Raw genomic sequence first — 12,582 nt, 5'->3', positions numbered from 1 at the left:
AATCAGAGAATTGGATGTTTATTTGCAAATCTTGGATGTAGATTTCTCAATGTCCGCTATCAGATGGAGAAACAGATCAGGTGTGCACTAGACTACCTGGACAGCAGAGTTACATGTAGCGTACACTTGTGGGCTTTTTAGGGTAGAGAAACTGCTCCAAAGGCCCAATAAGATGTGTCCTGAGTTCAGACAGCATAGCATTCATCACAGCAGATCGAAGAAGCAAAATGTTAATATTGTTTTAGTTAACTGCAGGGGCATCTATGGAAGGGTCCCAGAACGAGTTTCAAGAAACCAATGTGAATAGCAGAGAAATTCTAAACTCTGATAGCAATGGATATCAAAAAGATTGAATGAACACTGGTGGCGGAAACATGTTGCAATAAAACCTACAACAATATCTAGTAAGATTAATAGAGATTCAAAATGCAAAATAATATGAGTGTAGATACGTTTTAAAGGTGGATCGAATATGGTCATCAGATGCTTTTGTGGACTTACTGCCTGAGCAGCAGTAGTGGCAGAACATTTGAGGGAAAACTTGGGAGAATATTTCACACAAATTTCTGGGTAATGTTATAGTTTTGGGTGGAGATTTCAGTTTTCCAGCTATAGACTAGGAGACTCAAGTTTTTCAAGCAGGCAGTATGGACAGTGAATCTTGTGAAGTTGTTCCAAATGCCTTATCCAAAAAACTGCCTCAAGCAGTTAATCAGAGCACTTGACTAGTGTAGATCAAATCCTAGACCTGCTGTTGACAAACAGACCTGAACTTTTTGACTCAGTAGGCGTAGGACAGGGAATCAGTGACCATTAGGCCTTTACAGCATTACTGAATATGGCTGTGAACAGAAATACAATGAAAGGTAGGAAGATCTTTTTGTTTGGCAAGAGCAAAAAGAAAGAGATTTCAAATTATCTGGCTTGACAACAAAAAAATTTCATCTCCAGCATTGACAACGTTGAATATCAATGGACAAAGTTCAAGAGTGTTGTACATACTAAATGTCTTTTTCCAAAACTGTTTCACAGAGGAAGATCACACAGTAGTCCCTCTTTTAAGGTGTCACATGAACGCAAAATGATAAATATCAAAACAAGTGATCAGCAGATAGAAAAGCAACTGAAATCATTCAACAGTACATGAAAGATCTTGCCTCTCATCTAGCAGCAGTGTACTGTAGGTCTCCAGAGCAGCAAAGCATTCTCAATGTTTGGAAGAAAGAAAAAGTCTTCCCATTTTCAAGAAAAGTCATCAAACAGACACACAAAATATAGGTCTATATCTCTGACATCAGTCTACCATAGAATACTGGAACATTTTTTATGCTAGCAAATTATGATATTTCTGAAGACAAAAGTCTCCTCTGTAGGAATCAACAAGTGTTCTGAAAACGACTTTGTAAAATCCAGCTCCCCCTATTTGTCCACAAGGCCCAAAAAGCATTAGATACCTGCACCCAGGCAGATGCTACATTCCTCACCTTCTGGATGCGTTTAATACAGTTCCATACTGCCACCTAATGAACAAAATACAACTGTATGGAACATCAGACTAAATGTGTTATGGGTTGACGAGTTTCTAGCTAACAGAATATTACACGGTCTTCTGAGTTGAGAGAAGTCATCCAATGTAAAAGTAACTTAGCACGCGCTTCAAAGGACTGTGTATTTTCACAGTATGTTTGGTTACAAGTTCATTTAGTAAGTACAAAAGTGTCATAGAGATGCACATTCAACTAAATGGCAGACACTGCAAGAGAGGCAATCTGCACCACAATATGGCCCACTGTTAAACTTTCGAGGCATGCATTTCTACAAGACACAACCAATATACTTTCCCTCTTACATGTATTTCGTGAAAAGACAGTGAGCAAGAAGGTGCAGTGGTTAGCACACTGGACTCGCATCTGAGAGGACGATAGATCAAACCCACATCTGGTGACCCAGATTTAGGTTTTCCATGATTTTCCTACATCACTCCAGGCAAATGCTGGGATGGTTCCTTTGAAACGGCATGGCCAATTTCCTTCTCTCTCCTTGGCACAATCCCAGCTTGTGCTCCATCTGTAATGACTTTCCTTCTCCCTCCTTGTGAAAAGACCATGAAGACAATACTGGAGAGATTTGAGTCCACTCGTAGGCTTGCCAACAATGTTTTTTCCCAAGACTACATGTGACTGAAACAACAAAAGGGGGAAGTGACACAGGTATGGAAAGTATCTCCTGTCACACGGTGTATGGTGGCTTGTGGAGTATAGATGTAGATGTACATCATATATATATATGACAATTATTATACACGAAAGTACAAAAAATATTTATGCCATACAATATTTCATTTGAAGTGACCAATGGAACTTGCATTTCATTTCAATACATAAATGGTCTGTGGTTTGTGAATTTTCATTAAACGAAGTGGGTCTACATAATTTCTATCTTTCTATTTAGTTGTAAAAGCGCAGCACAGATTAGGGGGGCTAGGCAGCCTCTATCACACATATCATGTTTAGTTTTTTCATAACTACATAGCATTTTTTTTCCAACACAATTCTTCTGGGTGTGTGACAGTTCCATGGTGTAAAATACTTCATATGTGTATCTGTGTTCTAAACGTAATGTGGAAAGAGGTTAATACGTTTCCAAGCTTCTTGTTATGTTATAGAGTGCAGGAATTAGTGAAACTTCCTGGCAGATTAAAGCAGTGTGCCAGACCAAGACTCGAACTCCGGACCTTTGCCTTTCGCGGGCAAGTGCTCTACCAAATCAGCTACCCAAGCACAAGTCACACCCCGTCCTCACAGCTTTACTTCCGCCAGTACCGCGCCTCCTACCTTCCAAACTTAACAGAAGCTTTCCTGCGAATCATGCAGGACTAGCACTCTTGAAAGAAAGGATATTAGTAGAGCACTTGCCCGCGAAAGGCGAAGGTCCCGAGTTTGAGTCTTGGTCCAGCACACTGCTTTAATCTGCCAGGAAGTTTCATATCAGTGCACACTCTGCTGCAGAGTGAAAATCTCAATCTGGAAACATCCCCTAGGCTGTGGCTAAGCCATGTCTCCGCAATACCCTTTCTTTCAGAAGTGCTAGCCCTGCATGGTTCGCAGGAGAGCTTCTGTAAAGTTTGGAAGGTAGGAGATGAGGTACTGGCAGAAGTAAAGCTGTGAGGACAGGGCCGTGAGTCGTGCTTGGGTAGCTCAGTTGGTAGAGCACTTGCCCGCGAAAGGCGAAGGTCCCGAGTTCGAGTCTTGGTCCAGCACACTGTTTTCATCTGCCAGGAAGTTTCATATCAGCGCACACTCCGCTGCAGAGTGAAAATCTCATTCTGCTGGAATTAGTGTTCCGAAGCTTTAGTGTTTGATGAATTATTACCTTTACTCCTTGAATCATTTAATTTGAGTTCACACAGCAATTTGGTAAATCATGTGGATTCTCTTCCATTCTTACTCCCCACTGGATTTAAAACTTCCTAATTTCCGCAGCTTTTGTGCTATTTATTAGGACTTTTCATTGCTCATCTTACTATTATTCCAAACAGCTGAATTTACTGCTCTATTTCGAAGCCACTAAGCTCCATCAATGTGTCAAGGTGTACACTGCGCATCCACAATATATCATCGAACATAAGGCAGCTCTCTCGTCCTTCCTCAGGTATGAAAATTACTTCCTTGGTCCATTTCTCTATCTCTCGATTTGCACCACCACCGCCACCATCACACTTTCCACTGGGTGATACAGCTTTTCTTTTAACTTTCTTCTGTCCCTCCACTCCTATCTCTTCCTTGGTCCCATCCCTATCTCCATTCTGTGTAACATTCTGTCATCTGCAACTCCCCCCCACATTACCGTCTTATTACTCCCCTAGATCGGATGTAGTCAAATGTTTGATATGAGATGTTGGCTTTGACCAATGACACAGAAAATATGCGACAAACACCATAAACAATATGGCGACTACAACTTGATATTATTGATTTTTCAAAATGGGTTAAGCTACAGATCAGTCTGTTACAACAACTAAGCCTTTGCCAAGTCACAACCAAACTGTTACCTTCCAATCTAACCTATACCTCAGGCTAAGCTTCAGAGCAAAGTTTCACCACAACAAGTTTCTCTCTCTCTCTTTTTAAATTTGCATTCACATTCATTGTTTTAGCCAACTAACAACAAAATGGTGAGTTTATGGACCGAGAGGTGACGTGACAGCAGCCATTAACATTACGTCTCTGGCCAAAGAATCAACTCTTATTGAACAGTCCTCTTGACCCCTTGTCTATTACACCATATAATATCATCAGTGTTCTGTAACATTAGAAATTTATGTGTATGTGACGTATTTACAAACATCCTGCTCTGAAAAAGAGCGAAAGATCAAAATCCTAGTTCTGTTCTCCACTTAGTACCCTCTGTATTCCCAATGATTTATTTATTTCATCTTGAGCTTTTGCATTATCGTAATTCAATTTAAGTTTTGTCTGTTGCATAGTATTGATATTGTGCCTGCCAAAGTGTAGGTCACATCATACAGCTTAAGAGTCTGGAGTACAGCCTTTTGATGACTTTTTCCTTTCCTTATTTTGAACTCTTTATTACCCAGGTTTTAGAAGCATATTCATTTTTTATGAAAGCTTGTATAACATCTCGACTTATTTAACACAACTTTTCCCCTTACTGCAGACAACCTTAGATTTACATCATAGTTTCAACTTGGCAGCTGCCTATAACAAAACATTCACCACATTTGTACTAATAATAATTTAAAAAAATCATGTGACTCAAGTTTTTATTGACATTATCCTCTCCTCTTTCTTCTTGCCTACACCCATAAGAAAGGCCAAGGTAATACTTAGATAACTTTATTCCAATGTTTGGGAAACCAAGACTGGTATCTGACAATACTTTCAACATAAAACTGTTAGAATTAGTGTTGGTCTGGGAGGAGTCTTTTTTTGGGGGGGGGGGGGGGGGAGGTTGGATATTTCAGGCATTTCAACTGGAGCCTCCAAGCTGCCTCTGTTTAATAAGGAAACAGTGATTTCAAACTGTCTTGCCTTCAACATTTGCTGGTAGTACATCTTCCTTGTATCCAACATAGCCTGTATACGATGATCCATCTATTTCAGTTTAGAAACTTTTTGATGCAATAAGGACATACACAATATATTTTCACTCAAAATAGCAAATAGCATGTTTTCACAACCTGATCAACTATTAAGTTACATAAAACCATTTATTCACATGAAACTGTGGTTTCTTGTTTACAGAACAAGATTGCATGTTGATTTTAATAGTAGTATTTTCTTTGATGGTGTAAGGATTTTCCAAGCCATCAAGGGGTACGAGAGATGCATAATGCAGCCTATTTACTCAAATTATTGGCAAACACAAAATCCAAGTGTTATGTTTCAGTGAACAAAAACAAAACGCCTAAAGATAAACAAAAGTATAAAGCGTCAAGTACTTTGTGCTCCATGTTTTAGTGCAAAAGCGAAGTGGAATAAAATAAAGTTGCAACAACATGATGACATTCTGAGCAACAGGAAGAAACACAATATATAAATGGCAAATCCAAAATAAAAACTGCTTGGATTCAGACAACTTAGATGATTTTATTACAACAAAATACCGCAGTCAGGTGATAGTAAGTTCTATTGAGCAGTCTAGCATCTCATGTGGTTTAACTTGTTTTTAAACGCATTTATTTTTCAGCTATAAAGACGATAACGCTTCACACTGAAAGAACTGACTGAATACAAAGCATGCGCTTGTACACCACATACGCAATGTTGTGCAATGAAAATGTATTCCGGATTTGATCATCATTTAATATATATGCATATAAAAACTAGAAACACCTCCCTGGGATACGGAGAAATATTTAAGTGTACAGTATAGATTTCGGTACATTTCTTCTTACAAGTATGCCTCTTTGTTGAACACCAATCATAACCTTAAAATATCAGCTTACTCACATATTGTCCCTCCAAGACACAACCTTATTTCTGTAGCATGCAATTTCAAATCGTTTCCCTCCTTTTTTCATGCGTACTACCGCCACATTTGTAAGACGAATCTGGTTCGTTGGAGTAAATATCTTCGACATAGCGAACAACGTTTTACACCGTCTGACACACTATCAACAAAACACACGCCTGAACACACTAGTCACCTGTCGACATCGTCGGATGTCTTTTGTTTTCGCTGAGTATATGAGAAATTTCGTTATACGTTCGAAAAAAGTAATGTTCAGTAACTTTCCTTACTGTAGCTAAGTTTTTACACCCCTTAAGTTACTGTACCAATTTCATTGTCAACCTTCACATAACTATGTACAACACATCGACTTTGGAAACAACCTGACAGACATACAAAATTCCCATAGAAACAACATACATGCGCAAAGACATCTGTCGCCCGTCGATTTTGTACAAGAAAATGAAAATGGCTTCACGGGTGTTGTGTGTGTTTGAAATTTATCTGAAAATATGTGTGGCTGAAGTGGAAAACGTGCGTTACAACCTAAGAGGAAAGTGAAACAGACATTAAAATTGGCGTGTGTTGTGAGTAAAAGTGTTATGGCTCTTGTTACTGTGCAGAGGTCTCCAAGCGCCAACAGTTGTAGCTCAACACCCACTTCGGTAAGTTTAATTTAAAATTTTCTTGTATGTAGGCTGTGTCCTCAACGAATAATAATTGATATGGCGCACGTTTATCAACTTCGTCACCATCTGCCTCATGATAGTAATGTATACATAACAAATTGGTAGAGCTTCTTCAAAACGTATGGAAGCATTTATTTTCTAGATAATATTAATTACTATATGACCTGTTATAGGTAGCATATTTTAGGTGATTCAGTAATGGAACATAGCAATGAATTTTCATCCCATTATTTGGTTATTTGTGGATATATTTGCCAAGAATATGAGTACCAACGAAAGAGTACTGAAAAACAGCAGAAATTTATAGAAACGAAAAATTTATCATTTTACATTTCGTGAAGTTATTTTGTGATTCATAAAATATAGTTAACGCTCAGCGCCGTCCCTGGTATTTGGCTGGAAAAATGAATCATGTGCTAAAAGTCACCAAACATATTTGCTCCTCATTTAATGTATGTTTACTTTCTGCTTTCAAAGAAATAAATTTTATTGAACATTACAAAAACAGAGATAAGTGAAGTTCTCATTCGCTACCCTTCGGCTTTCTTTTCACGGAATTCATTCCATGCCTTCGAAAGGTAAACAAAACTTTGCAGAGTGGGTACACTCTTTCAGTAGGAAACCCATACATAGTGTTAAAAACTATTAGAACTTCGTTGTAGTTTTATATGCGCAGTTGACACTTGTTTTCTTAACGGTATACTTAGAATGATACGATGTACACTGCTTCAAGTTCTCTATGTAATTACTAATCGGGAACTATTACTTGCTTCTGAACCAATTTTGCGTCGAACAGTGGACGCCTCCAGTTCTAATGTTTACATGTCGCAGTTCGCGTACTAATCCACTTGTTGGGTTTCGAAAAGGGAGTTTCGTAAAGAACTCGACAGTCGCTTTTATAGTCAGTTTCGTTGGATACTTTAAGGTTTCGCTCCATTAGCTTGAATGTGTTCTTTCTGCTACCAAGAAACAGACTGTCGAGACTTTTTTCCGTATTATGTCAGGAATCTGTTATAAGAAATTGTCGTTTTGGAACCAAGAGAAAGCTTAGAGACGATGAACTTTGTAGAGAATCGAGCCCATATCCTAGTTCTTAAGGGATTGTAAACATGTAAGGAAATAAGATGCATGCAGATACATAATAATACAAGCAAATAAATAAAAAGGAGGGAAATGACGTAGGGAAGATTTGTGAGGAAAAATTGCAGAAAACAGAATATTTAATATGATATTGGTTGTGGGGTTACTGAGCATCTAAACTACTTGAGTATGTTGTGGAATAAACTTTCGTTTTATAAAGTATAACCGAATGAAAAAAACTGGAACAAACAATAATAATTTTCAGAGCAAATGGAAACGTATAGACGATATATTTCTTTTGCTAGCTACTTTAGCAGAAATGCATGTTGTGTATACAGAATGGCCAGGAGTAAACAAGGAATATGTGATTACAAGGACAGTATAAGAGCAGCATTTTGAATTGATACACACGAAAGAAAAGCGTAAAAGAGACGGCGAAACATTTCCAGTCAGTTGTAGGCCTAGGCACTGTATAACAGTCCAAATTGTGTAGGATACAAAAAATTTTTGTGACCACCTACAAGTATTACGCCTTTTTTTATACTCTCACCTCAGTGTATTATCCGCCACTGATTACATACGGCTTGCGGAAACGTGCTGAATGATTCAGCAGGCGTTCTCTCTCTCTCTCTCTCTCTCTCTCTCTCTCTCTGTGTGTGTGTGTGTGTGTGTGTGTGTGTGTGTGTGTGTGTGTGTGTGTTTTATCACAGCACCTGAACCAATCCTGAACTCTACGTAGTTCTGTATGAAGGAAACTGATTTTACTGAGCAGCATTACATCTAATCAGAATGTGATTCATGTTCACCTAGAGATAAGTTGTCTGCTTTCACACTCATGCCCATTTTCGTTCATCGAAGTATACGTACATTCTGAGCACTGAAATCTTTTGCAGGCACACATTCAGATGTAAATGAAAGTAGTGGGCGTGTATGTGACGTCGTATTCTGAAGAAGAGTCGCATATCCTATGATATTTTAGCCGTTTACGCATAACTTGGCGTCTTGTGCTTTGCTGGAATGCAGGAAGACATGCAAGCTATTAGTCTGCCTTCCGTTTCATTTTCAATATCTTGTGGGCCGCGGCGTTGCCCATTAATAATTGTACTCCTTTCTATGTTCTTTCGCGAATAGTATTGCTTTTGTGGAATTATTCAGTGTAGTGAAAGTGTAACGACTGTTACGAAGACTCTTTTTCGGCTGTTGAGCAATGTAGCACAATGATAAAGTAAAATTCGCTCTCGGGAGCAGCTAGATTCAGTTCCATGTCCAATATTTCTTATTTAGGTGTTGCTTATTCGTATTAACTGAACGAAACACCTTTTTTTATTTTGTTTTACAAACTTTATTTTTACTGTCCGGCCTAGGCTTTAAGTTTTAAACCCACTTTCTAGTACACGTAACTGATCCTTACTTAAGCTGGATGCCGTGAAGGTTCCTTTGGAAGAAGGGGGCGGGTGGGGGGGTGTATATTACCTCCACCATCATTGCCCAGTATGAGCTCGAAAGAACTCTAAAGACCTGAACTCGGCTTCTGCCCTTTCTTTTGTTGAAATGTAATAGGGCGATGAAGTGTTTCTCTGAAGTACGTGAAACACGCAAATTAAATATGATCTTACCTCGCGTTTTGTCACGCTTGCCAAGTAATGAATTAATATCCGGTATTTTGTGTTTCTTAGACACATTTTCCACCGTCTCCGAATAGTGAATGGCCTTGTTTCAAATACAGTGAGTTCGAACTGTAGCACAGTGTACTAATTAAACTTATCATTCATCTCACCGATGTCACACTGTAATTGCAAAAGTACGTTAATCCTGACATAAAACAGCCTTGAACTCAGGAACAGAGACCGTCGCACTTCAGAGCTTCAATGAATAACCTGTCACGAAGCGTGTTTTGTAGGCATTTATCGGGCACACACTGCGATTTGTTTGCCCAATGTCTGAACGAGTCGCATTACCTTGTAAACACCTTACTAATCTGCATTGATGTGCCAGGAAGCGCAAATTGAAAGGACAACAAATCTTTGCATAGAACAAGAAAAACTGAAAGAACCTGGAACCTAGCACCAATAGACGCTTCAGTTTCTTCGAAACTAATGTCGGCGCCACAATACCAAGCAGTGCTCAATGTGAGAGCCGTAGGAAGTACTATCGAAATGACGCTTGCTCATCATCGCCCAAATTGCTGGTAGAAATGGCTGTTTGTGAACGGACGAACGCCCAGGACAGTTGTCTCCATATTATCACACGATGCGCAAATATCTTTCATTAGTATACTAGGGTTGAATGAAAAGTAATGCCTACACCTTCGTTAATTGAGTTTGGTTGGGAATATTTTAATAAATCAAACGCAAAAATAATCCTTGGAATGTGATCTTTAATTACCAGTATTCACTTTTCCACGTAATCACTAGTCAATTGGATACATTTCTGCCAACGATAAACAAGTTTTCTGAAGCCGTCACGGAAGAAGTTGACACTGTTTCAGCATCCACAGTCTCACAGTTCTCTCAATGTCTTCATCAGAAGCATAATTATGTCCCCGAAAATCGTCTTTCATTACCGGAAACAGATGGAAGTCAGACGGTGCTAAATCTGGACTGTATGGAGGATGCCGCACGGTGGTGAGATTCAGTCTCCGAAGTTCTGCTGAGGTGGCACGTGAAGTGTGTGGTTTGGCATTGTCATGCTGGAGGAAAACATTTGCCTTTTCCTTTCGGACCCTTGTTTCAGCGTTGTGATGTAATGCTCTGAACACTGTGGCCATGATTTTTCCAGCTGAGGGCTGCGTCTTGAATTTCCTTTTTCTGGGGCGAGTCTTTGTGTCGATATTCCATAGACTGACATGGTGTACCCACGTTTCGTCGCCTGTCACAATTGAATGGAGAAAGGCGTTACATTTATTCTCGGAACGCGAGAGAAGTTCCTGGCTAATTTTAAGTCTGTGTGCTTTCATTTCAGGAGTCAGCATCCGGGGTACCCATCGTGCACAGATCTTCCGATAGCCAAACAAAGCAATAATGTAGCCCACGTGTTCTTGTGAAATGCCGATTGTGCTTGCAATTTCTCTCTGAGTGATACGAAGATCGTCCTGAATCAATCTGTCAACATTTTGCTTGTGAAACTCTGTGGTTGCTGTCACAGGACTTCCAACTCTTTGTTGGTCACGCAGGTCAGATGTTCCCGCCTCAACATCTTTAAACTTACTTGCCCAACGATGCACAGTATTCACATCAGCACAATAACCATAAACTGCTTTCATTCTCTGATCAATCTCCTTTGGGGTGACACCTTCTGCTGTCAAGAATTCAGTGACAGCACGTTGCTTAAATCGCATTGACCGACCGTCTGCGCAGAGTTCCATACTGTACACTGTAACAACACAACCGTTGAATGATAAGGCTTCCCGCCAACTGGAGCTGTAGAGAAAGGCTAAGGAAAAAGCCAGTACCTGCCGCATACCAATGCTGCCAACTGTTGAAGAGTTAGGAAGGTGGAGGCATTACTTTTCAGTCAACCCTCGTAGAAGTCGACAATATTTTTAATGCAGCTACTTAGTATGTTGTGCATGTGATGACTTGGATTAGAAGATTAAAATAGCGAGTTACTTGAAAACTGACGAGTAAGTTTGAAGAGCATCTCGGACAAATTATTCCTCAAAACAATCAATCCGAGATAATGTGGGACGAGCTGCAGCACAAATTCTCGATGTCATTAAACAGATGTACCCGGTGTTTTTGGACTGATGAAAACACTTCGTCGATATAGGTAATTTTATCGATATTGTTTTGCATTATTTTGATATTTGTATTTGTATTTGTTTATGTATATTTCGTTCTCTCTGTATTTTTAGATGAGAAGGGTGAGTCGAGTATGATTATTTCCTATATTCACTCACCAATTTTCAATTAGCTAATATAAGTATTTTCTCCATGTACGAGCGCCAAATAAATGACTTATCTTTGTTTGTCGAAATAAAATATCACTATAGTGAACAAAACTCCGTCCAATGGAATGACCACGCACGTTCTGTTGTTGGTAAAGCAAGAGGTAGATTTCAGTTTATTAGTAAAATACTGGGGAAGTACAATCAGAAGATTGTGTACAAATTACTCGGACTACAGGTTTTAAATTATTATTCAGTTGTATGGGACCAGTACCAAAGAGGACTAACAGGTGATATTGAATGTGTACGGAGAAGGGCAGCACGATAGGTCAAAGGTTTGTTTGATTCTTGGAAGTGTCACAGAGGCACTCAATAAACTGCACCGGCAGACTTCTGAAGATAGATGTAAACTATCCCGAGAAAGTCTGCTAGGAAAGTTTCAAGAACCCGCTTTGAATGACAACTCCAGGAATATACTACAACCTCCTACATATCGCTTACGTAGGAATCTTGATGATAAGAGTAGAATAATTACGGAACGCACAGAGACGTTCAAACAATAATTCCTTCCGTGCTCCATACGTGAGTGGAACCGGAAGAAACCCTAATAACTGCTACAAGAGGACGTACCCTCTGCCACGCACTTCACAGTGGTATAGATGTGGATGTAGACGCAGAAACAGGCCTTGGAAGGCCCAGAGGTACCGACCGATCTTCGGGTCAGCCTATAGGCGTCAATAAGTGCGGATATGGAGGTGCGTGTGGTCAGCACACCGCCCTCCCGGAGCCGCTACTTCTCAGTCAAGTAGTTCTTCAAGTGGCTGCACAGGGTCTGAGTGCAACCCGCTTGCCAAAAGCGCTCGGTAGACCCGGACGGTCACCCATCCAAGTGGTCGCCAAGACCGACAGCTCTTTAACTTCACTGATCTGATAGAAATCACTATACTGTTGCCT

The 12,582-nt window shown here is 39.7% G+C and overlaps 2 protein-coding genes across 2 annotated transcripts in view; one reads left to right on the top strand and one right to left on the bottom strand.

The window, feature by feature from the left end:
- The window catches only part of LOC124602172 (ribosome maturation protein SBDS), a 53,178-nt gene extending 46,986 nt beyond the window's left edge, over positions 1-6,192 (bottom strand). Inside the window, exon 1 of the mRNA XM_047136302.1 lies at positions 5,973-6,192. Within this exon, the coding sequence (XP_046992258.1) occupies positions 5,973-6,103 (131 nt within the window). The 5' untranslated portion in view covers positions 6,104-6,192. The remainder of the gene's footprint in view (positions 1-5,972) is intronic.
- Positions 6,193-6,405: 213 nt separating this feature from the next.
- The window catches only part of LOC124602126 (flocculation protein FLO11), a 616,796-nt gene continuing 610,619 nt past the window's right edge, over positions 6,406-12,582 (top strand). Inside the window, exon 1 of the mRNA XM_047136299.1 lies at positions 6,406-6,638. Coding sequence (XP_046992255.1) covers positions 6,576-6,638 — 63 coding nt within the window. The 5' untranslated portion in view covers positions 6,406-6,575. The remainder of the gene's footprint in view (positions 6,639-12,582) is intronic.

Source organism: Schistocerca americana, chromosome 1 (assembly GCF_021461395.2).
Source record: "Schistocerca americana isolate TAMUIC-IGC-003095 chromosome 1, iqSchAmer2.1, whole genome shotgun sequence".
NCBI classification, from domain to species: domain Eukaryota; kingdom Metazoa; phylum Arthropoda; class Insecta; order Orthoptera; family Acrididae; genus Schistocerca; species Schistocerca americana.
This window is presented reverse-complemented; position numbering and strand designations above follow the sequence as displayed.